The sequence below is a fragment of the Melozone crissalis genome, unplaced genomic scaffold, assembly GCF_028551555.1.
Source record: "Melozone crissalis strain CALT ecotype California unplaced genomic scaffold, PUWL_Pcris_2 ptg000247l_1, whole genome shotgun sequence".
Lineage (NCBI taxonomy): Eukaryota > Metazoa > Chordata > Aves > Passeriformes > Passerellidae > Melozone > Melozone crissalis.
Window position 1 is genome coordinate 746,330 of NW_026536006.1, and position 23,661 is coordinate 769,990.

The 23,661-nt window shown below is 46.8% G+C and overlaps 2 protein-coding genes across 2 annotated transcripts in view; one reads left to right on the top strand and one right to left on the bottom strand.

Moving 5' to 3' along the window:
- The window catches only part of GOLGA7 (golgin A7), a 270,030-nt gene that overhangs the window by 72,158 nt on the left and 174,211 nt on the right, over positions 1-23,661 (bottom strand). The window lies entirely within an intron of this gene.
- Positions 1-23,661, top strand: part of ZMAT4 (zinc finger matrin-type 4) — a 50,933-nt gene that overhangs the window by 9,267 nt on the left and 18,005 nt on the right. Inside the window, exons 2-3 of the mRNA XM_054294369.1 lie at positions 5,399-5,500; positions 18,871-18,960. Coding sequence (XP_054150344.1) covers positions 5,399-5,500; positions 18,871-18,960 — 192 coding nt within the window. The remainder of the gene's footprint in view (positions 1-5,398; positions 5,501-18,870; positions 18,961-23,661) is intronic.

The following is a 23,661-nucleotide window of genomic DNA, read 5'->3' on the forward strand; positions in this document are numbered from 1 at the left end:
ATAAATGGCACCTTGATGGTTAGGTGAGGAGATGAGAACATCTGGCAGTCCTTTGCTCTCTTCTTCTGTGTTCCTGTAATTTCTGTTGCTTGCCTTTTGTTCCCCTTCAAACAGGCAGGTCAAAAAGTCACCAGGTGGATTTTAGTGCCATAGGCTTGGGTCTCTTGCTTCTGCTCCCCATCAGTGGGTGCTGTGGTGCAGGTGGGGGATGCAGAGGCACACCTGGGGATGTGACCCTGCTGCTGTTCTACCTGGAGGAAAATTATTGTAAATGAAGTACACATAGTTTATAATAGGGTATTTCCTCTCTCCTGGCTTCCCTGTGCCACAGAGCCCTCCTCCTCCTGATGTGTTCATCAGGCTGTTTCCTTGCTGGGTTCAGTTTATATAAATGGTACCTTGATGGCTAGGTGAGGAGATGGGAACATCTGGCAGTCCTTTGCTCTCTGCTTCTGTAATTTCTGTTGCTTGCCTTTTGTTCCCCTTCAAACAGGCAGGTCAAAAAGTCACCAGGTGGATTTTAGTGCCACAAATAGGGAGTCTCCTGCTTCTGCTCCCCATCAGTGGGTGCTGTGGTGCAGGTGGAGGATGCAGAGGCACACCTGGGGATGTGACCCTGCTGCTGTTCTACCTGGAGGAAAATTATTGTAAATAAAGCACACATAGTTTGTAGTAGGGTATTTCCCTGGCTTCCCTGTGCCACACAGCCCTCTTTCTCCTCATGTGCTCCTCAGGCTGTTTCCTTGCTGGGTTCAGTTTATATAAATGGGACCTTGATGGTTAGGTGAGGAGATGGGAACATCTGGCAGCTTTCCCTCCAGCCCAGAGCTCCTGAGTGTTGGGAATTCAGTGAGACATCCATGGCAGTTTCCCCCCCACAGTGGCATGAAAGCTGAGAGGCTCTTTTCAAAAACACCATCTCTGTCCATTGTTGTGTGACTGTACTTTTCTTAGTCCTGGCAAACACAGAATCCCACATTGGTTTGGGTTAGAAAAGACCTTAAAATCACTTTGTTCCAATTCCCCTGTGTGGACACCTTCCACTAGTTTAGGTTTCTCCAAGGCTCGTCCAGCCTGGCCCCTTTGGGCACTTCTGTCAGGAAACCCAGCAAATGAGCAGCTTGCCTGCTTACAATGGGGGAAAATCGTGTGGAATGAGGTATTTGGGGTGAGCCTGGTGTGCACTGAGGCTGTGTCTCCCCCTTGTTGTTCTCCGCAACCTCTCCTCTCTGTGCTGCCACATGCAGCAGCCACGTGCAGGATCTCTCCTGCTCCCCAGCTCGTGCCACACACAATCTTGTTCTGATTTTCAGGGCTCCAATAAAGCGTGTCCAAATGCATCAAAGGCTCGGCGCAGAAGTGAAGCAAATTGACTCTGTGGAGGATTTAGGGAGTGGAGGGAGTTGGGATAAACCCCAAACCAAACAAGAACTGCAGGGAAGGTGAAGCGTGGTGGAGACAGCAGATGCTCAGCACAGCTGGAGGGACGTGGAACATCTTGGTTTGGCAGGAGAATGGGAAAAATTAAAAATAGCACACACATCCTCTGGAGATGTGGCTGGTAGGGAGCTCTTTGTGGGTAGGGACACACTGCCATGACCTGTGGGACACAGGATTATCTGGGCTCTGTTATTGCCCTGTTCCACCCCTCTGGGACTGTGGAGGGATGGCAAGGAAATTCAGGTGCTGGTACATGGCTGTGAATTTGGGCTCTTGCACCAGCTCAGGTGGGCTGCAGAGCTCTGCCATCACCATGGCATGGCCTCTCCTGTCCTGTCCTGTCTGCAGCACAGAATTGGCCCAGGCTGCCCCATCCCAGCCCCTTTTCCTGGCTGCTGTGGCCTCCAGCACCCAAAATGTCTCCAGGCAATAAAAATAGGAGGAGAACTGCACTCCTGGAACAGGCTCAGCCATTGTCTTGGGAAATCAGGCACTTCAAAAGGCAGTTTTGCATTTCTTCAGATGCCTCGATGTAAGTGCAGTGACAGAGTTGCTCAAAGCACATTAATTATTAGTAAAGGCTTTTTTTCTTTTTATTGCAAGACAAATTAAACAACAGACAAAAACAGGAGGTGTTACATGAGATGTTAATCCATGGGAGAGTGGCAGCAGCAAAAGCCACAAATAATTCATAATATGAAAATCAGGACATTTAATTTTTGGCTTGTTGTTTGCATTTGGCATTCCTGCACATGCTCAGTTGCTGCTTCTCTTGTGCTCTGGTGTGGAGATTTTGGAGGCTGTTAATTCTGGAAAAAGTGATTGTAGGCCTTCAAGAGTAAATCAGGTAAGAGATCATATTTTTCTTCTCTCCTCGTGACTGGAGAAAACCAAGTTGCTGAACCCTGTGTTTTCTGTGGCACTCCTTGTCCTCAGTTGGGCAATAGAAGAAATGAATGTGTACAGGAATTCCAGGGCACTTCCAGCGCTCTCCTGTGTGACAGGGACACATTTAGCATGTGACCTCACCTGGAGGGATTCAGCTGCTGCACAGCATTTCCTTAGAAAGGAATTTGGCTTTGCACATGTCCATGAAGTCAGCTTTGAGTTGCTATCCTCTAAAATATAGTGCACCTTAGTTAGCACCTTCCTGGACATTGCCAAAACCTGGCGTCAGTCTGGTGAAATTGATTTTTTCATTGAGCTGTTCCAGTCACTGAAAGTGCTGAGGAGAGTTGCAAGCATATGGCACAAGGTGCTGCAGACGAGGTCTCTGTGACACTCTGAGCCGTTCCTGGAGATGCTGAGCTGACGTGTGCAGGGCCATGGATCTGGGGCAGGGAGGGGATTTTTCACTGGAGTGCCATAATAAACCCCACAAAGCCATTGTGAGTTCTGGGAGAGGCCCCACCTGAGGACGAGAGCGCTAGGATTTTCAGATTTTAATACCTCAAATGCTTTTGCTCAGCATGACCATCTGTGTCCCAGTTCCAAAGTTATGAACCCCATTTAGTTCTTCAATTCTCAGCAAGAAAAGTCTCTGAGAGTGTTCAGGGACATGTCCCACCCTGCTCAGCCCTTGAATGTCCCTCACAGCTGAGGACATATTGGTGGCAAGGACACCCCTCCTTTCCATGCTGCATTTTGACAGATGGGCTGTGAGGTGGGATCAGCTGAGGGCTGGTCAGTCCTGGTGCAGTTAGGCATGTGTGGGCAGGGAGAGAGTCACAGTGGTATTAAGTGATTAGAAATACATAAATATTAATTGCTTCTGAACTCCCTTTATCACTCTTGCAGGCGGAAGAAGTTAATAAATCACTGCTTGGATTAACCCACAGAAGGGTTATGCAGGAGAGTGGGAGCTTCTCTCACATGGAACTCTGCTCTGGGTGTGTTATGTGAGGGTCTCCCATTCCAGAGAGACTTTTATTGGGTAATTTGAATATTTACACATGAATGGTGGTGCACAGCAGTCACACCATCAGCAGAACTACCGTGTTCTCCTGGTGCTGAACCTGTGATGTGAGGGGAACACATCCCACACCTGTGTCAGACCTTGCTGCTTACAGAAAATGCCTGAGATGCAGCTCCTGGATAAGCCTGTTCAGCCCTTGCTGCTATAAAGGAGGACAGAGGATTCCATTTGAGAAAAATAGACTTTGGCTCTGTTATCAGAGCGCAGAATGCTGAACTAATGCTGAGAAGCTTTTGATTTACTCTGATTTTTGCAATGAGGGTTTGTACTGGCATTGCAGGCTGCATGCAAATGAAGGTGCTGTTACCTGTCTCTGGCTTGGTTGCTGGATTGAGGTTTAATGAGATTCTTTGGTTTGCTTTGTGCCAATCTGTTGGAGTTAAGTGAGATTTCTTCCTCCCACTTTGTTTTGCCTTTGATGCAATTTTGCAACACTACTTGTATTCCTAAAAGGGTCTTTTGGTGTCTTTGAAAGTTTCTCAATGCAACATCTCTCTGGACAGAGTAAATGAGGATTAAAACTAGGCAGATAGCAAGCGAAAACAAGGAAATGTCTTTGCAGAATCAAACAAAGAACGAGCACAGCAGCAAAGGAGCTCTGAGTTCAGTGGTTTTGTCTGGTAAACCAGAACACCTGAGCAAACCTTTTCCTGGAGCTCAGGGCCAGCTGGTCTCTCCAGGCTGGCAGTCTCTGGTGTCAGCTCAGCTGCTTGTTTTCATAAAATATAAATAACTATGACTGTGGGGTGGCAGGACACTGAGGTTGGCATCAGCACCTCCAGCTGCACTGCACAGCCCAGCAGTGACCAGCCCTCCTGCACCTGGCTTTGTCTGCTAATGAGATCTCATTGCCTCTTCATTTCCATGTTATTTTTCTTCCCAGTCAGTGGAATGAGCTCTATAAAACCTGTATTATCAGTCTTCATTATGCCTGGGTTTGTTATGATTGTGAATTAATAGATTTTATCTTGGCATTAATGAGAAGGCACCAGCCTCTCTTTTCCCTCTTGCTTTGCATAGGGGTTGGTTTTAAATATTCTCTCTATGTAGCTGCTTCTGGTTCTGCTTGGGTTCAGACTTTAAGCCTGAATTTTCCTGGTACACCCCTTGATTGTGAGTTCAGGTCTGTGTACCTGCAGTGGCACAAGGAGGAGGTTATGAGCAGAGGAGCAATGTGTTCCTGTGAATCAGAGTACTCTGCAAGCTGGTTTTAAAGGTGCAAGTGTCCTCCTAGAAAGTTCTGGGGAGCACATAAATATTTAAACAGCTACTGGGGAACAGCACAGCCCAGTAAATCATCCAAACAATTCTCTTCCACATCTAAATCGAGAATTACAACAGAATGCTCTTCCAGCTTAAAACCACCTTCCTCCAGGTTGTGCTGCTGTTTGCCTTCTCTATAAAAGCTTTTATAAGCTCTTTTACTGTTGTATAACAAATGGCCAAGCGTGTTTTGTGCCATGAGGGACCTCTGGCAGAGCTGGTTCTGTGCCTGGTGCTCCTAGACAGGAAAGGTGATGAAGAGCAGCTAAAGCATACAGAAAGGATACTTACAGAAGGCTAAGAAGATAATAATGAAAACTCGTGACTTTTTCCAGAGCCTTGACACAGCTTGAGCTTGATTGGCCAATGAGTCAAAACAATTCACATGAAACCAATGAAACAATCTCCAACCACACTCCAAAGCAGCAAAACACAGGAGAAGCAAATCAGATAATAATTGTTTTCCTTTTTCTCTGAGGCTTCTCAGCTTCCCAGGAGCAAAATCCTGGGCTAAGGTTTTTTTCCAGAAAATATGACTGTGATAGGGTCTGTGTGTCACATTTACACCTGTACAACATTGGTTTCACTCCCTCATGGTGACAAGAACTGCTTTGGCTCAAGTGTTGCCTTGCCCTTGGCTCTATAGGAGCCTTGTCAGACACATCTGCCTGCTTTGTGTGACTGATTCTGCTTCTTGTCTCTCCTCTCTGTCATGCACAGATGAAATCCTCTGACATCGACCAAGAATTGTTCACTGAAAGTTACTGCAAGGTGTGCAGTGCTCAGCTGATCTCCGAGTCCCAGCGAGTAGCCCATTACGAGGTAAGATGTTCTTGGTTTCTCACTCCACTCTTGCAGTTCTGCTTGGAAGACTCAGCATTTGAAGAACTGTTTTTCGTGGTTTTTTCCCCTGTTTTTCATGGTTTTTTCCCTGTTTTTCCTGTTTCTACACTTACTCTGTCAGTGATGTCACTGCAGCGGTGTCTGCTGCATGTCTGGCTTTTTTTTCCTTCTGTTTTTTGCCAAGTCAGCCTGCAATTTGATCAGGGCTGAAGGAAGCACAGTTAGCAAGGAGAGCAATTAAGAGTGCAGCAAAAACAAGCTCAGGTTGTATTAAATGTGCTGCACTGTGGTTTGGTGAGTAGGAATCACTGATTGTGCAGAGAACAGATTAGAATTTGTGAATGTATTTAAGCACTTAAGAGGTAGTGAGCAATGAATAATTAGAAAGGATGGATTATTAGAGACATGTTAGAACAGCAATTAACAGCACTGCATATCTTCAAAACAAACTTAAATACATTCCTATTAAACAAGGAGGAAATTATGGAGGGATATGATGCTGTAAAATCCTTCAGGGAAGGAAACTCACTGCTTGGGTGTAGATCCTGTTGGGGTGAGGCGCTTTTGAACAGAGATTCTCAGGTTCAAATGCAGAGGAGGTGCAGGGTCACTGTGTGGTGGCTGTGCACAAGGGATTGTCCTCCCCTGGGAGCATGTGAGGTGCTCCAGCCTGTCCTGGAGGGCTCCAGAAGTGATGCATGTCTGCATTATCTATAAAACATAGTTTGTATATGGAGAATAAACTACATTAACTCTGTGTATTCATAATATATAGTTTGTACATGGAGAATAAACTATATTAACTCTGTATATTCATGATATATAAAATAGAGATAATACAGATATTTGGATAATATGGAATAATTTGGTTTGATTTTGGTGGTCATGGAGGTCTTCTCCAATGTAAATGGTTCTGTGATTCTCTGTGATGAGCTATGGGATGAGGGATTTCTGCACTCAGGGGAGTGCTTTGCTTCTGTTTTTGGTTATGTGGAGACTCCCAGTGTCTGCAGAGTTCCAACAGATGCAGAGTTTGTGCACAGGGACCTGGAAGATGAAGTTACCCCAGGCTTGATTCAAGTGTTTTTCAGTTAATATACGAGGGAGACAGTTGTGTGGCCAGCAGAGAATGTGCAGGAAGCTTAATGTACATGATCTGAGGATGCTGTGCTGCATTAATTAACAATGGGAACAAGAATGTACGTGTGCTTGTAGGGCACTTTACATGTCTGTTTTGGTGAATTTCTTAGGAGCTCTTCTGTAACTGCTCCTCTGGCTGCCCTCTGTGTGCAGCAGAGATCCCTGGCAACGCTGTGAAGTTGAAGGCTGCAGTTTTAGGGACACCTTCCAGATCTGATACTGGGCAGTGTGGATGCCAAATTTTGCCTGCAGGAGGCAGGAGCAGCTCCTGGTGAGCCTCAGGGTGCTCAGCCAATCTCGTCTCCTCTGCGCCTGTCACTGTAGGTATGAGCTGAATCATTAATTCATAGCAGATGTTTTTGAAATGTGGAAAACAACACTGTTTTCTGTTGTATATTTTAGTGCGAGGTGTTGTGCTCGTTTGTCATCCGCTGTGAAATCCCAGCAGACGCTGAGATGTTGGGCACAATAATGTCATTCCCAAACCTTGCTGCTGGGTTACATAACACAGAGAGGAGGAGGCTTGGAGTGAGTGAGGTGGTGTCTTGGTTTGGAAAGACAGGAGTCTGCTGAGGAAGGCAGGAGCCTCCCCTGAAATGGAGAAAATGAACCCCCTTCCCCTCTCCAAATTGCTATAAATTTGAAATTATGGGGTTCTCAGGCAACAAAAATTATGGGAACAGGAAATAAAAGTTCTTTAATAGGGAAGAAAAGCATAAAATAAACAATGCAGTGAACTAAACCAACACTGACAGAGTCAGAACCCAACCTTACACCCTGTGGGTCAGGGTGTTGGCAGCAGTCCCATTGGAATTGTGGCTCAGCCCTCCTGCAGTGTCAGGGGTGGTTCTGCTGGAGCAGGGGTCCTGGACAAGGGTGGAGTCTTCCTCTGAAGATCCAGGGGCAGAGGCAGCTGCTGCTCCTCTGGGGAATCCAGTGGAGAAGCCGTGCTGGTGTTCCAGAATCTCCAGATTATATCTGGGCAGGAATGCTTGGCTGGTGTTCCAGAATCTCCAGATTATATCCAGGTAGGAATGCTTGGCTGGTGTTCCAGAATCTCCAGATTATATCCAGGTAGGAATGCTTGGCTGGTGTTCCAGAATCCCCAGATTATATCCGGGTAGGAATGCTTGGCTGGTGTTCCAGAATCCCCAGATTATATCCGGGTAGGAATGCTTGGCTGGTGTTCCAGAATCCCCAGATTATATCCAGGCAGGAATGCTTGGCTGGTGTTCCAGAATCCCCAGATTATATCCGGGTAGGAATGCTTGTCTGGTGTTCCAGAATCCCCAGATTATATCCAGGCAGGAATGCTTGGCTGGTGTTCCACAATCCCCAGATTATATCCGGGTAGGAATGCTTGTCTGGTGTTCCAGAATCTCCAGATTATATCCAGGCAGGAATGCTTGGCTCCTCCCTCAGGGCTCACATCTCCCCAATGGGATGCTGGAGTTCTTATCAGCCATGCAGTGACATTCAGTGGCCTCTTATCAGCAGATGTCTCCCCAGAGGGAGGAGTGGTTGTGATCACTCAGAGAGAGAGAAGGAAAACTGCCCACTTGACAAAAGACAACTGCCGTCCAGATGGTAGTAAATACATCTTGCCTTGCAATCTAGAACAGCTGTAAAGACTATTTAGGACCCCTCTGGTGGCCCAGAGGCTGGGAGTGCCTCTGCCCTGTGGCTGTATTACACTTTGCTGCTCTCAGTGTCCCTTTGGAGCAGCTGTTCTGGTCACCACTCCCAAGTGTGTGTCTCATTCTCGTGGTAACCTTCTGGCACCCTGGTCCAAGAGCCCTACAGGCGTGTGAGAGGCTGGAAACCTGCCCTGAGGTTCTCCAGGGAGGTGGAGTTTGGGGCTCCATCCTGCCTGAGACTGCCAGCCCTTATGCAGGCCATTAGTTAATAGCAGGAGTGTAAAATTCACTGTTTCTTGTAGCTGGTCACAATTTTCACACCTTTCTTTTTTTTCTTCTTACTTTTAGAAAGTGCTGTATAGCTAAAAACTGATTATTTTCATGGGGTAGATTTCAACTTCAGAAGACTGAATTTTCTGCAAATCCTTTTCCAGGAGCCCTGGGGTGGCCACCCTGGGTACCCATGGGTGCTGAGGACCCTTGGTGGGTGCCAGGGCTCTGTCTGGGTTTGTTTTGGTCAGCAGTGCCCTTATCCTTCCTGAGAGAGCCTGGAGAGAAAGGGAATTGATCCACTGCCTCACTAGCGCAGTCAAGTGAGCTCTGCAGCCCTTGTGCCAGGGACTGGAATCTTGGCTCTCTGTGCATGCAAAATAAGACATTTCTCTGTAAGAAAATAGAGGGAAGCAGCCTATGAAAGGGGGACGTTTTTATCTTGCCAAACAGGAATAGTCAGTTCCAATCGCTGTCTCATCTCCTTCTCCAAATCACCAACCAATAACTTTTCTCCTGTGCTACTTTGCCAGGAATAAAAAAATGATTTTATGTCAGTCACGCAGTATTAAGTGATATTATTTCCAAGGGCAAGCGTAGTGGAAAAAATGACAAAAGGATCAGAGTGTTTGCAGCACTTTGTGCTTCCAGCCTGACATACAGCAAATACTGCCTTTATTACATGTGCTTCATGCAACTGTGTCTCTGCCTTTGTCTGATGTGTCTGATGCACCCTGGCTCTCCTTCCCATGCTGCTGAAAGTGCCAGGTCCTGCCCTCCTCTCCAGGGTTCACCCCAGGACAGAGCTGAGCCTTGGGGTATTGATTTGGCTCCCAAATTAAGGAGCCCAGCTCACTCTGCAGTGCTGAGCATCTCCAGGGGCTGCTGCTGGGCAGCTGTGAGCGAGGGATGAGGCAAACCTTGCTGTCGGTGCCCAACAGAGTGTGCATTTGCATATTTTAATTCTGCAAGCAAATTACTGCCTTAATTTGTCCCCTGAAGTACCAGAAAACTCTCTTCTCCCTTCTGTTTCTGGAATAAAGCAGCAAAGTACGGATGCCTGAGACAATCCGTGGCTGTTTGGTGAAGAATCCATGTGCTGCAGGAGGTGGCCAGGCACATTTTAGGGAGGGTATTTCACACCTGAGGGTATTTCACACCTTGTGGTCCAAGGGGTGACAATGTGCAGCGCTTGCTGCAATGCCATTGAAAGTCTGTGCTGCAGAAATGAGGTTTTTCTTTTCTGTGTCTCTGCATCTTTCCCTCCTCTGGAGCAGGAAGCCTCTTTGGCACTGGATTCCCTCTGGATTACCTGTAATTTAACACTTCCTTGCAGCTCTGTCTTTGAGAGAGGTTGTTTCAATCACTTTGGAGAGCTGCTCTGTAAATTAAAAAGCTAAAACAAAGAGAGCTAGGGTTTCTTAGTTAGCTCTGAGTCCTCATCTCTATGTAGAAGTGTTCACAGCCATTAGGAAGATGTTACCATTTATTTTCATGTTTCCCCTTGAAAATCCTGCAGGAAAATTACCTCGTATACAAAGTTGCTCTCAGATTTCACCCTGAGCTGCACATTCATCACCACATTTGCTCCTCAGGCTGCTGTAATGCTCTTCTCCATTTCCTCCATAATCTTTATTGCTTCAGGTGTTCAGAGGGTGCTTTATTTTTCCATTTAAAATGAAGGAAGATGCCAGGTCTGGAGGAAGAGCAGCCCAGGAGGGGACTGTGGAAGTGTCACCTTATGGGATGCTGCTGGAATGCTTGTGGTGGAGCAGCAGGGGAGGGCAAAGATATTAAAATTCAAATGCAGAAGGGACTGGGGAGAACAAATCAACTGCCAGTGCCCCTTGGCTGCTCTCTGGAGCTGTGCACTGTGGAATTTCTCACTCTGTCTCCAGAGCAAAGCAGGCGGGCGCTATCGACAGCCTCATCAGTGCTCCTTGTGTGCACAGGCTGGAGTGGTGCTGGGGTTAATCTGCCTCCAGTTGGGCTCTCCTTGGCTGGAAACATGTGAAGCAATGGCTTGTCTGAAGGAACAATAAACATTGTTTACTATTGGCACATTAGTGCCTTAAGGATCAAGATGTGTGTGCACAGAGAGGCAATCCTGTGTCTGAAATATTAATGTGCTGCAAGGAGCACATACCCTATTTAACAAAATAAATGCTGTGCTAGAAAGCAAGGAGCTGGAATGGTGTGTTTCTGCTCCCAGCTCCCTGAGTGAGATGCTGCAAGCATTTCCAGGCTGGAGGAGTGGAAAGGATGTGCTGTAGCTGAAGGGAAAGGCTGCACAGGGCTGCTGTGTGTCAGTGATCATGGAAGGGAATGTGACATTTGCTGGCCAAGGTCTCTGATGTGTGTTGCTGCTCACCTGCCATGTGTCTTGCTTTGGTGGCAGTGGCATGTAAATCCTTCAGAGGATGAAGGAGGAGGGGACACTTTAGCTGTTGTTGCCATGTCCTTCACCACCGCTACTGGAATCTGCTCTGCTGTGGTGATCACAGGTTTTGGTGGCTGCTCAAACATTACTGTTACCCTGCAGGTCGTGCTGGTGTTGGATAGAAGAACCTTGGCTGGAGGAGAAAAAGCTGAAAACTGATAAAGAGGGCATATTTGTGGTGCAGAGATGACAAGGTGCTGCTTTGTTCTTTTGGTGTGCACATGCAGGCCTGGATATTCCTTGGCAGTTTGTGTCATGGTGACAGCCCCAGTTAAAGTGTGCTGAGGAAAACGTGGCCACCCATTGTGCGTGAGGGAGACAGGTGGGTGCCAGGGTTTTAGGGCACGAGGCTCGTGCTTCTCTCTGCATGCAGGGCAGCAGCAGCTGCTGCATCATGGTGGGAGCCAGTGGAGACGGGATGGGACTTTACAAGGCTCTGTGTTACTGCTCTGTTGTCAACATTAATGGCTGAGCATTATTTTTAATGCACTCCCAGTGTCAAAATCTATTGCTAAACAGCAGTGGTAGCAGAGCAGATGAAGCTCTGAGCTGTGCACAGCTCCTTTCCCAGGCACCTCTGCACACACAGACCTATTGCTGTCTAAAAATAGCTGAAGTTAAAAGGTCCTTCAGAGCAGCAGTAAAACACACTGGGAAAATGGGACCCCAGGGTTGGCAGTAGTGGGGAGGCATAAGGGATGTCACATTAAAGCTACATGGAATGAAAACAAAGAAAGGTTGCGCTGGCTCAACCCTGGCCAGCATCCCTGGGAGATGAATTCCTGCAGCTCTTGCCCTTCTGCATCATCCCTTGCTGATCCTGCTGCACAGGAGGGCACCTCTCTTTGTTCCAGGTATTCACTCCTGCCTGTCTTCATTATTTAAGCTCCCAGCCCGTGTTTGGATCGGGGTTCTGGGTGTTTGGCAGCAGTCTGCAGCTCTGTGTGTGTTGTGACAGACCCGCCCCCGTGCGCTCGGGCGCTCAGGAGTGACTGGCACTGACGCGGGGATTTGTTCCACACGGATCAAATGGGGATGGAATGGGAACAGCAGCACTGCTGTGCTGCTGCTGTGGGACTGCTGTGGGCCCACTGTGTTTGTATTAACTCTTCTGTTGCCTGCTGGTACTGGGATGGGGGCTGTACCCATGTCTCGAATATCAGTCCCCAAGAGTGACCCAGGATGAGCTGCAGGTGAGCAGCAAGAATTTAGTTTTCTGTGTAGGGCACATACCAGAAGTGTTGTCACATTTCTCTTCCCAGAGAAAAGCAAGGCACAATTCTCCCCAAGGATCTGTGAGATTCACCTCAGACAAAGGGAAAACACAATTCTTATCACTTGCTGTGCCTGTGTTGTGCCAAAGTAGAATGCAATATGGAGATTTTTTACCCAGAGTTATGATGTTTTGGTTCCTTGGCCTATCAGGGTGTGTGTGTGTTGGGACTGTCGGGACCGTCACGAGATTCTGTGCAGTGTGTGCAGAGTGAGTGCTTGGCAGGTTTATTTTAGATGAAATGTATATAGTGTAGTATAATGAAGTAATTAATTAGCCCTCTGATATCCATGGAGTCAGATGCATCATTCTCTCTGCCCTTTGTCAGAGCCACCTTTGATTTACAATATCAGAAGTTCCCAGCCTGCTCACTCTATCCCTGCATCCCCTTTCCCTTGGCATGTGTACAGAATCCTGGAACGGGTTGGGTTGGAAGGGACCTTTAAAGATCTGGTCCAACCTCTGCCAAGAGCAGGGACACCTTCAGCTCAATCAGGGAGGTGCATTGCCTGGAAAAATCCCATCATACCAATGGATTAAATGCATGTTTGCATTAGTGTAGATGTAAGTTCCACCTGCAGAAGGAATGTGAGGCACTCAGAAGGGACTAGCAGTGGGTTTAGGGAGGAGCAGGTGCCCATGGTGGCCCCAGGTGCTGAGCCTGGCTGCTCTAAGGAGAATTATTTCCTCTCCACAGGGGTACCCAGCAGTGTGTTGGACAAGAGATACTTTGACTACAGTCAAAACCAATAGAGGAAGCAGTAAAGCTAAAGATCACAGCTGACATGGTGATTCCTGAGACAGAAAATTCACGTGTAGGATCCCCGCTTGGAGTCAGCCTGGCCATCCAGGTGGAATGATACAAGGGATAAGCAGATATAAGGAAGTGGAGCTAGTGATTGCTTGGCTGAATAGATCCTCAGTAGTTGCCTTAATGTGTAAACAAATCAATGTCCAAACGAGTAATGTGCCTCTCTTTGCTTTGGAGCAGCTGGTTTGATGTGGGTGCAAATTCAGCTGAGCACTCGGGAATTGCAGACACATTTCTGTGTGCCCAGGAAGGCAAAGGCATGAGTAGACACTTTTTAAAAAATTAACTCGTGGAGGAAAAAGGGGAAGTTGATAGAAATGACCATAAATTATAAATGAGGCTTTTCAAAAATTACAAAGGGAGAAAAAGGACATTGGCATCCAGCAGTGTCTGGAATAACAGCCGGGGAGTTCAGCTCTGCAGCGAACCGCGGGGATCTTGACAATGTTTGTTGTGTGGGTAGTAGAGGCAGAAAAGGGAAGGCATTTGCTGAAAATACTTCTCCTGTCTATTTAAAAAACGCAGAGGATGTTGTTATATCACAGAGGAAGAAATAGATTGGTTCCATTCCAGTAGAAATTTGGAAGAGGTTGTTAGGCAGCGATTACAAATTCCAGAATGATGAAGTTCAGGTCAGCAGGTCCACTAATTCACAAGTGGGTGCTTGAAGTGTGCTGGCCACGTGCTGTGCACTGTCACTGCTGACCCTGGGGGCGTGGGAATGAGGAGGAAGAGGAGGAAGCAAAGCACAGGGCCAGGCATGGCAGTGCCAAGGGGCCATGCAGGGAATCCAGCTTGGCACAGCTCCTGGGCACAGCAGGACCATGGAACTGGGTTTCTGCACAAAGTTTGGACAACTGGGCCAGCCAAAATAACTTTCTTTCCTTTGATGAGATTACAACTAGATAATAAAATTGGTATAATCACGTGGCTTGTTGCGTGGCAATTTAATTAAGAAACTGCCAGCGCGCAAAAAACCCAACACAGTGTACACTAAAATGATTAAAACCCAACCAGTGGCCTTCTGAAAAAGAGTTTAATGCAGACTAAGAGAAGTTGCAGCCATTTGGGCTGCCACAGTTCCTTCCTTCATCTCTCACCTGTGTCTCTGCTGGTGCTTGTGCTCCTCAGTGTGGAGTCCCTGGCCTTTGGCTGGGGAAGAGGAGCAGGAGAGAAAAGCTAAACTGCCCAAAAGCATAAAGCTGCCAGCACAGGAGGGAGCAAGGACTGATGAAGGGATATATGGGGAATAGGGAAATGAGATTATGTGCTAGCACAGCCTGAGGGAAGCTGCAGAGATAGTTGATTTGAGCCTGATGGCAGCAGACAGGAAGAAGGCTCTCACAAGCAAAGTGGTTTAGACTGCTGGATCAGCTGGAATCGTGGTGTAAAGAGGGAGCAGGACCATGGTGGGGTCTGAGCTCCTCAGCTGTGAGGGGACTCCTCTCCCAGACCCCAGAAGGGAAGAGCTGTGTGTGTCTGCGTAGCCTGGTGACCCCCAGACTGTAATACCTCAGATGATTCAGTCCTCCCCAGAGCCCTTGCTCCACCTTTAATTTCAGCATTCTTGTCCTTTTCCAGCCATGCGGCCAAATGCCAGAAAATCTGATTGTACCCTGCTTCTCCTATAAGGGGGGAGCTGGTTCCATGCAAGGCCAGGTTGGCTGGGCAGCATGGGGGGCTGGAATTGGATGATCTTTAAAGTCCATTCCAACGTCAAAAACTCCATATTTCTATGAAGAGATGCTTTGCTTTCTCAAGGCGTTAATGCAAATAAGAAAAAATAATTTTAACAACACATTTTGTTCTTGCTCAGGGTGGGAGGAGGGATGAGAAGCCCCTCCATCAAACAGGGGGATCAGGGCTGTGTCCCAAACCAGCTCCAGGTCCTGCCAGCTGCCACTGCTCCCACAGGGACCTCACTGCCTGCTCCAGGCACAGCGTGCTGCAAAACCCAATTTATGCAAAATCAAATTGCATTTCATCGCCCAATTTCGCTCTGCTCTGCCCTTTTTATGTTTTAGGGTTGAATTGCCAGAACTTTGCTGTCTCTGCCACGATCTTCTGTACTGGAGTAGATTTGATAGAGATAGAAATGATCCATTTATTTACTGTTATTGATGAGCCTTACAGTAGCAAATGAGCTTGCAATGCAGAACTCTGCAGCAGCTGTGTGAAAACAGACTGAGCTCCCTGCATAGTCAGGGCTGGTTTTCAAGCCTGCAGTATTAAACCAGACTTAGTGCCTTGAAAAGGTGCTATTCCCACTAGAGACAGGAAAGTGAGGATGCCTTGGGCAAAACACTTTGTACAAAAGAAATATTCAGGGGCACAGAAACCCCTTTATTTCACCCAAAATGAGGTTGTGGTGGCTGTTGGAGCCATGAGTGCTCATTCCATGTAAATCCTGTGGATTTACAGATGTGGCAAGGTCTTGTCTTTCCTAGAGCTTGTGAGATGGGTCAGAATGGGAGCTGGAGGTGCCCTCATCCCAGTTCATCCCAGTTCTCAGGCTCCTGTTTGTGGTTCTTCCACAGGTGCTCTTCCCACTAGAGACAGGAAAATGAGAATGCCTTTGGTGTAACACTTTATACAGCTACAAAAGAAATATTCAGGGGCATAGAAACCCCCTTATTGCACCCAAAATGAGGTTGTGGTGGCTGTTGGAGCACGAGGCAGCGTGCTCATTCCATGAGTGCTCATTCCATGTAAATCCTGTGGATTTACAGATGTGGCAAGGTCTTGTCTTTCCTGAAGCTTGTGAGATGGGTCAGAATGGGAGCTGGAGCTGCCCTAATCCCAGTTCCTCCCAGTTCCTCCCAGTTTTCTGGCTCCTGTTTGTGGTTACAGATGTGGCAAGGTCTTGTCTTTCCTAAAGCTTGTGGATGCAGTGAGATGGGTCAGAATGGGAGCTGGAGGTGCCCTCATCCCAGTTCATCCCAGTTTTCTGGCTCCTATTTGTGGTTCTTCCACAGGTGCTATTCCCACTAGAGACAGGAAAGTGAGGATGCCTTGGGCATAACACTTTGTATAAAAGAAATATTCAGGGGCACAGAAACCTCCTTATTGCACCCAAAATGAGGCTGTTCTGGTTGCTGGAGCCATGAGTGCTCATTCCATGTAAATCCTGTGGATTTACAGATGTGGCAAGGTCTTGTCTTTCCTAAAGCTTGTGGATGTGGTGAGATGAACTAATCCCAGTTCATCCCAGTTCCTCCCAGTTTTCTGGCTCCTGTTTGTGGTTCTTCCTCTGCCCCTCCCATGTGTCTGGCACTTGCCCTCCTTGCAGGGTTTCAGCAGGGAGAGGATAACAGATAGATTTACAGATGTGGCGAGGTTTTGTCTTTCCTAAAGCTTGTGGATGCTGTGATATGGGTCAGAATGGGAGCTGGATGTACCCTAATCCCAGTTCATCCCAGTTCCTCCCAGTTCATCCCAGTTTTCTGGCTCCTGTTTGTGGTTGTTCCTCTGCCCCTCCCATGTGTTTGGCACTTGCCCTCCTCGCAGGGTTTCAGCAGGGAGAGAGGATAACCCGCAGTGCTGTTTGTGAGCAGCACGCTCAGAATAATCACTGTGCTCCTGCCGTGCTCCTGCTGGGGTGTTGGGATGATAAATACACATGTAAATGTAGAAAATGCCAGAGATAAAGTGGATGACAAATGGGCTGTGCTTCCCCTGCTCTGCAGAGGGAAGGAGATGCTCAGCACATACACGCGGAGGCCAGGGATGATTTTAAGCTCCACTTTTATGATCACAAGATAATAAGGTTGCATAAGGAGCTGTGTAGTTTTAAATTATGCCAAACAGAAGTCATTCCTTTACCTTGGCTTTCACAAATCCAAACAGCTGCCCCAAGTGAGAGGTGTTGTACAGAAGTCTGAAGCTTTGCTGCCTTTTAACTCTGACACCTGGGCACCATTTATGGTCCAGCTGAGAACCATAAAAATGATTCCTCTTGGCATCCTTGCAGCTTGCACACACCCAGCAACCCCTCCCAGGTTTTTTGCCCCTCCAAACAGAGCAGGCTGTGGCTGTGTGAGCGTGGGCATGGTGACGTGCTGGATGGAGCCGGGCGAGGGAAGAGCCTCGTGACTCTGGGGAGGATGACTCGAGGGAGGCTGACTGCTCTGCAGGGTGCAACAAATCCAACTGAAAAACTCTGGCCACGCCGCCTTTTCAATGTATTTAACTGGCCCTGTGTGGTGCAAGGCTGAGCATCGCTTCAGGAGTGGCGTTGCACCTCTGTCCTGAGCATTTCAAACCTTATTTGTCATTTTATTTTGTCGTTTTCTAATTACGCAGTCGCTGTCTGGGCTGCTCATTTAATAGCTGGAGCTTTGGGGTTTCCTGCACTTAGCTCTGACCATGGAAGGTCACATTTGCCAAATGCAGCAGGAAGACAAGCTGGGGACAGATATTTGACATTATTTGTCTTGACTGATTTGCTCTGTGGAAAAAATTATTGCACAGTCACATTTCTGCATGCGAATACAAATATAGCTCCCTGCAAATTTAGCTCCAAGTTTATACCACAGGAAAAAGAATGTTCCAGAACATGCTAATGGTAATTTAATATTTTCAAATTGCAGCTCTGTGAGGTGGAATTATAACATTACAGTGCTGTTGTTCTCTGGGGCAGTAGGAAAGGGTGATTTAAAGGAAACATTTGCATGGTATCAGCTCCCCATGTGTCTGCTGCCCATATGCTGGGTGCAGTTATTTTGTGGCTGCAGGCTTTCCCCCCCTGCGTCTGCTGGAAGACAAGACCTGATGTAAGTCAGGCTTTTGAAGGTTTTTATGTTTGTGCTCCTGCTGTAGAAGCTTTAAAATCTTCCTTTAAGTCTTGCCAGTCCCGAGGATTTGCTTTGGCTGCTGCTGCTGGGGTCACCAGGGGAGCTCCTGTCTGTTCTGACCCTCACCTGCCCATGAGCTCCACCTGTGAAACCTGCTCATGTCTCCCTCACAGCAGATTTTTTGCCCTTTTAATGTTTTAGTACTCTAGAAGTGTAGGAGTTGTGGGTTTGGTCTGTGTGTGTGCCTGTGGTGGTGTCCCAGGATGAGGGAAGAGATGAGAATCTTGACTCCATGTTTCAGAAGGCTGATTTATTATTTTATGATATATATGATATTAAAAGAAAATGATATATCAAAACTATACTAAAAGAATAGGAGAAAGGATTTCATCAGAAGGCTTGAAAGGAATAGAAAGGAATGATAATAAAATCTTGTGACTGACCAGAGAGTCCAAGACAGCTGGACTGTGATTGGCCATTAATTAAAAACAACCACATGAGACCAATCCCAGATGCACCTGTTGCATTCCACAGCAGCAGATAATTACTGTTTTTCTTTTCCTCTGAGGCTTCTCAGGAGAAAAAATCCTAATGAAAGGATTTTTCATAAAATGTGTCTGTGACACCACAGGATGCTGTTGTGTCTCTGGCTCAAGCTCAGTAACCCCCATCCTTCAATCTGCCCCTCTATGGAAATGGTCTGGTAACAAATTCTGTCCTTCCCTGGCTGTCTGTGACTTGGAGAGGGGCCAGGGTGGGCCATTTCTTCATCCCACAGCTCATTCCAGCTGGGTGCAGAGCTCTGTGAACGTTCAGAGAAGCGCAAATGCTCCTCACCTGGATGGATCCCTCTGCCTTTCTCCCCCAGTGGTGGATATGCGTGTCAGGGGGATGTGAAATCTGGCTGTGGCTTGGTGTGGTGAGCCCAGCAGCAGAGCCTCTTGCTCCTTGTAACTTCATTTTTGGTTTTTTTTTTGCGTTCCAGAGTCGGAAGCATGCCAGCAAAGTCCGCCTGTACTACATGCTTCACCCCGTGGATGGAGGCTGCCCGGCCAAAAAGCTGCGCTCAGAAAATGTGGGTACAACCCCAGCCCTGTTTATTCAGTTTCTTTGTGCATCATTGACTCTGCCCTACAACATTCTCTCTTACAGCCACAGCTGATCAGGTGCCCAGAGGTAACATTTAGATTAGCTGAAATGCAAAGTAACTGGAAATAATTTTCAATAAACTGCACAAGAATTATTACGCGCCTCAGCAGCAGTAATTGTGTTTTTAGTTATTTGAATGTTCTTTCATAGGGAAAAATGTGCTGATAGCAAATACTCAGGGCTTGCTCCATTTCTTCCAATTCTTCCAGACCAGGCTGAGTGTGCTGGTGAGCGGCTGGGGCAGGTGATAGGGGCAATGCCTCCAGGTTGATGTGCTTCATCCAAAGGCTCCTCACTCACCTCTGCTCTCCGTCTGCAAGTTTAAAGATTTGCCATTGGCTTCCTCTGCTGTGTTCCAATAAACAAAGGGAGGTGAGGAATTGGACCAGCTCTCAGCCATTTGTCAGGCAGTAGATAGGAGGAGGCTGAATTTTTAAGAGATGGCTTCATGGGGAATTATTCATTTGGCTCCTTCCCACGTTCTGCTGCAGTGAGGTTCCCAAACCAGTTCAGTGGGACTGGGGCTGACTGCTGTTGATATTCAGTGTGATATCTTGTAATTAAAGGGAGAAGCATGCAAGTTTTGCCCAAGGAATCTGAAATCTCATTTACGTAGTAATTGAACCCTAGTGAACTTTTCTGTTGCACACAGAAAATTGAAACACAGTGAACTTTTCTGTTGCACACAGGCCAATTGCAGATTGCATCTGCCCTCCACAGCAGGACCTTGCAGTGATTTTATTAATAAGATAAAATAAAATATTTTATTGTGTATAGTACATAAATATAAAAATATATTATAAAATATATTTTATGTATATTTCTATATATTTATATATTTAAAATGTTATATATTAATTTATAGATTAATATATTTATGTTTTAAAATATTTCTATTTATATTTTTATTTATATATATAAATATATATGAATATATTTTAAAATATATTATTTTTATTGTCATTAATAACAGTGTGGGCACTACAATGGACAGGTACATGGAGATGGGGAACAAGGTCCTCTAAGGGGATTATGACTAACAAGGAGCCCCATACTGCGTGTGCACCTCAGCATGGGATATGAAGGACAGAGAACCAACGAGACCTCAAATAAGTCAAAGTTGAATTATTTCCCACTGTTTTTCTGAAAGGCAACGTAGAGAAGGAATGTAATTCTGTGTTTGCTGATGCTGTTCCCAAGGGCAGCCCTGGTGGGGGTGGATTAACGTGTCCTCATGTTCTAGGTGAATGCCAGGCTAGGCCAGACCTAAATGCTAAAATTATTTGTGTTGTAAAAATATAGCAGGGAAAATCTGCCAACATTTCCAGCTCAGAGTAGGCCTGTTGCTGATCAGATATTATACAAGCCTTTGCATTTGGAGAGAGCAGAACTATTTAGGATGTCTCTAATGCTGCACGATTGCATCCCTGCCATGTGAACATGCAGGGCAGTGCCCAATCCTGGCAGTGTCACTCAGGCCATGGCACAGAGACTTTAATGAGCATTAGAAACAACCCATGAAAACCAATTAAATTTCTGTAGAAGTAGCTGCAGCTAAAAAGGGAATATTAGCCTTTTTTTTTCATCAAAACTGTTCCATGGCTGAGTGCCATTGGGTTTGTGCTCTGCTGACCACAGAACTAACACCTTGTCCTTCTGCCAGGTGGCAGCAGGAGGGTGAGGTGGCTGCAGCTGTGGGTACTCAGTGCAATGGGATTGGAAACAGAATTTGCTTCCTGACCTTTCTGTGAGGCCAAGGGAGGGGTTGGCTGCTGTTTGAGGATTGCAAAAAAACCCCATTTCCAAAACACCCCTGAAGTAGAAGCTTTATATAAGTAGTCTTCCCATGTATTACTCAATTGTTTTGTTCTTTATTATTGGTTTGATTTGGTGTGGAGGAGGGGAAAACCCTCATGTCTTGACCTTCCATGAGCTGGTACTTGCTTTTTGCTGGTACCATGACAAAAACAGGCTCCAGAACAGAAATGACCTGAATTTCCTATGGAGCAGCACAGAAAGCAGCTCTTTACAGCAGCACCAAAAATTAATTCAAATTTCAAAGTTACTTTGCAGCACTTTAATGCTGTGGTTTATGCTGCTCTGTTCTAGGGTTTGTATAATCTTTTCTTCTTAGTAAAACTTGGGAAATGAAGACAGCAGATTTGTATCTGTGGAATGAAAATCCTTACTTTTCCTGTGGATTGCTTAAGGAATGGCCTGTGTGAGGATTATGCCTTGTTAACAGGCAGCCAAATAACTGAGGTTAATTCTGTTGGATATATGAGGCTGAAGTTTCTAATATCACAAAAAGCAGCCTAATAAATGAGGCTGGAGCTGGGGAAGAGTGGGGATGTCAGTGCTGGGAGACAGATGCTGGGAGACAGATGTAAATCCAGTGCTGTGTTCTGTTGTATTTCAGTTTGTATGAAGCCAGTGGCTTCTGTGCTGCCTTGTAGTGAAGGTTTGTGAGGTGGGATGGGCTGGAGGAAGCTGCAGAAGCAGAATGTAGAAATATCCCTTGGCAGCAGGGGGTTAAGGAGCTGCTGGTGGATTTACAGACCAGAGCTATCAGTGCCTGGTCACTCTTTCATTCCTGGGAGTGTTTTGTATTTGCAGGGACCCCCATGGCAGGAGGAATGATGAATCTGACTCCATGTTCTCAGAAAGCTATTTTCTTATTTTATGATACTGTATTATATTAAAGAATACTAAACTAAAGTAAAGAATACAGAATATATACTTACACAATGCTAAAAAGATAGTGATGAAAACTTGTGACTCTTTCCAAAGTCCCAACACAGCTTGGCACTTATTGGCCAAAGTAAAAACAACCAGAATCCAATGACGCAATCACCTGTAGTAAATAATCTCCAAACCCATTCCAAAGCAGCAAAACACAGGAGAAGCAAATGAGATAATTATTGTTTTCCTTTTTCTCTGAGGCTTCTAAACTTCCCAGCAGAAAAATCCTGGGTGAAGGGATTTTTTCAGAGAATGTGAATGCCACAGGAGTGGGCTGTGGTGCAGAACACCCCCAGGGAGCATCCAGCTGCCCCTTGTGTGGTCCAGCTGAGCCCTGTGCTTGCAGCACCTGCACAGCCCTGGGTGTCTTTTGTCACCATGTCATTCAGCAGGTGACAAAAGACACCCGGATCAGCTTCCCCCTGCCCTCTTGGGTTTCAGGTAAAACAGCCCCTGACAAATGAGAAGGCATAATTACCCTTCAGGGCTGCAGCACCTCTGGCTCTGTGCAGGGCTTTGGGTGGTGGAGGAGGGAAGGGAAGTGATGCTGCTGAGGGATGATCCACACCTGGAGAAATTCTTAACAGAGCCCAAATACCTCGTGTTGGTGTATAAAACTGCTCTAAAAATAAAACCTCTGCATCATAGAGGTCTGGCATGGTTTGGGGACACCCCTGTCCTGCTGGTGGCTGCCACACATGGAGGTGCTGGCCCAGAAACATGGGTGAAGCCAGGTGAGCTGCACAGCCAGCTGCGGGTCAGTGTAAATGGGACCCTGAGCTCTGCGTGAGCTATTGGAAGACTCTTTGAGGGGGCTTTAATTTTTTATTTTTAATTGCAGTCTAGCTGAGAAAGTAGGTTGAAAAGGGAAAAGTGTCACTGAAGAGCAGCCCTGGCAGAGGAAGAGACCCTGGTGCATTAACACTGAAGTGTATCAGCTTCTCAAAGGAGCTCTGTTGGAGGCTCTTTATGTGTTGCCACTGATGATCAATAGATACTGGAAATTTTCTACTCTGCTCTTAACTTTCAAGTGATTTCCCTTTGAAGGCATAAAATACCTTGAGAGAAAGCTATTTAAAAGAAGTGCAAATTACACTCAGAACAGTACTAAACACCTCTTGAGATTCCTCCCTAAGGTTTGATTTACAGTTATCAACAACAAAAAAGTGATGAAAATCACTCACTTTTCTAAAACTGGATTTTTTGGGGGCGAAAAAATGACCTTCAGTGGTGGGTCAGGTGTCCACTCTGTGTTGGGTTCACCCAATGCTGGTATTGGATTCTGCTGGAGGGACGTGAGAGCTTTCAGACAGTTCATTTATTTCTCCCACCTGCAGAGTGGGCTGCGGCCTCCAGATGTGTCCCCCCAGATGTTTTGGGGTCTCTTCAAAAAGTGCATGAGGAGGAAGCACCGGTGTTGGGTGGCAGGGAAAGCTCTGGGTCTGTGTGACTCCCTTAGCGAGAGGAGGAGCAGAGGATGAGGGAAGGGAGGCTCGGGGTGTGCCAGGAGCTCCGGGGCCATGTGGGACACGGGGACAGGCTGAGGGACATGGGGACAGGATGGGGGACAGGCTGAGGGACATGGGGACAGGCTGAGGGACATGGGGACAGGATGGGGGACAGGCTGAGGGACACAGGGACAGGCTGAGAGACATGAGGACAGGCTGAGGGACACAGGGATAGACTGAGGGATGGGCTGAAGGACACAAGGACAGGCTGAGGGACATAGGAACAGGATGAAGGACACAAGGACAGGCTGAGGGACATGGGGACAGGCTGAGGGACATAGGAACAGGATGAAGGACACAGGGACAGGCTGAGCTCACAGTGCACACCAGAGTGGAGGTGCTGGCCAGCTGGAGGTGTCCCCAAGCTGGACACAGCT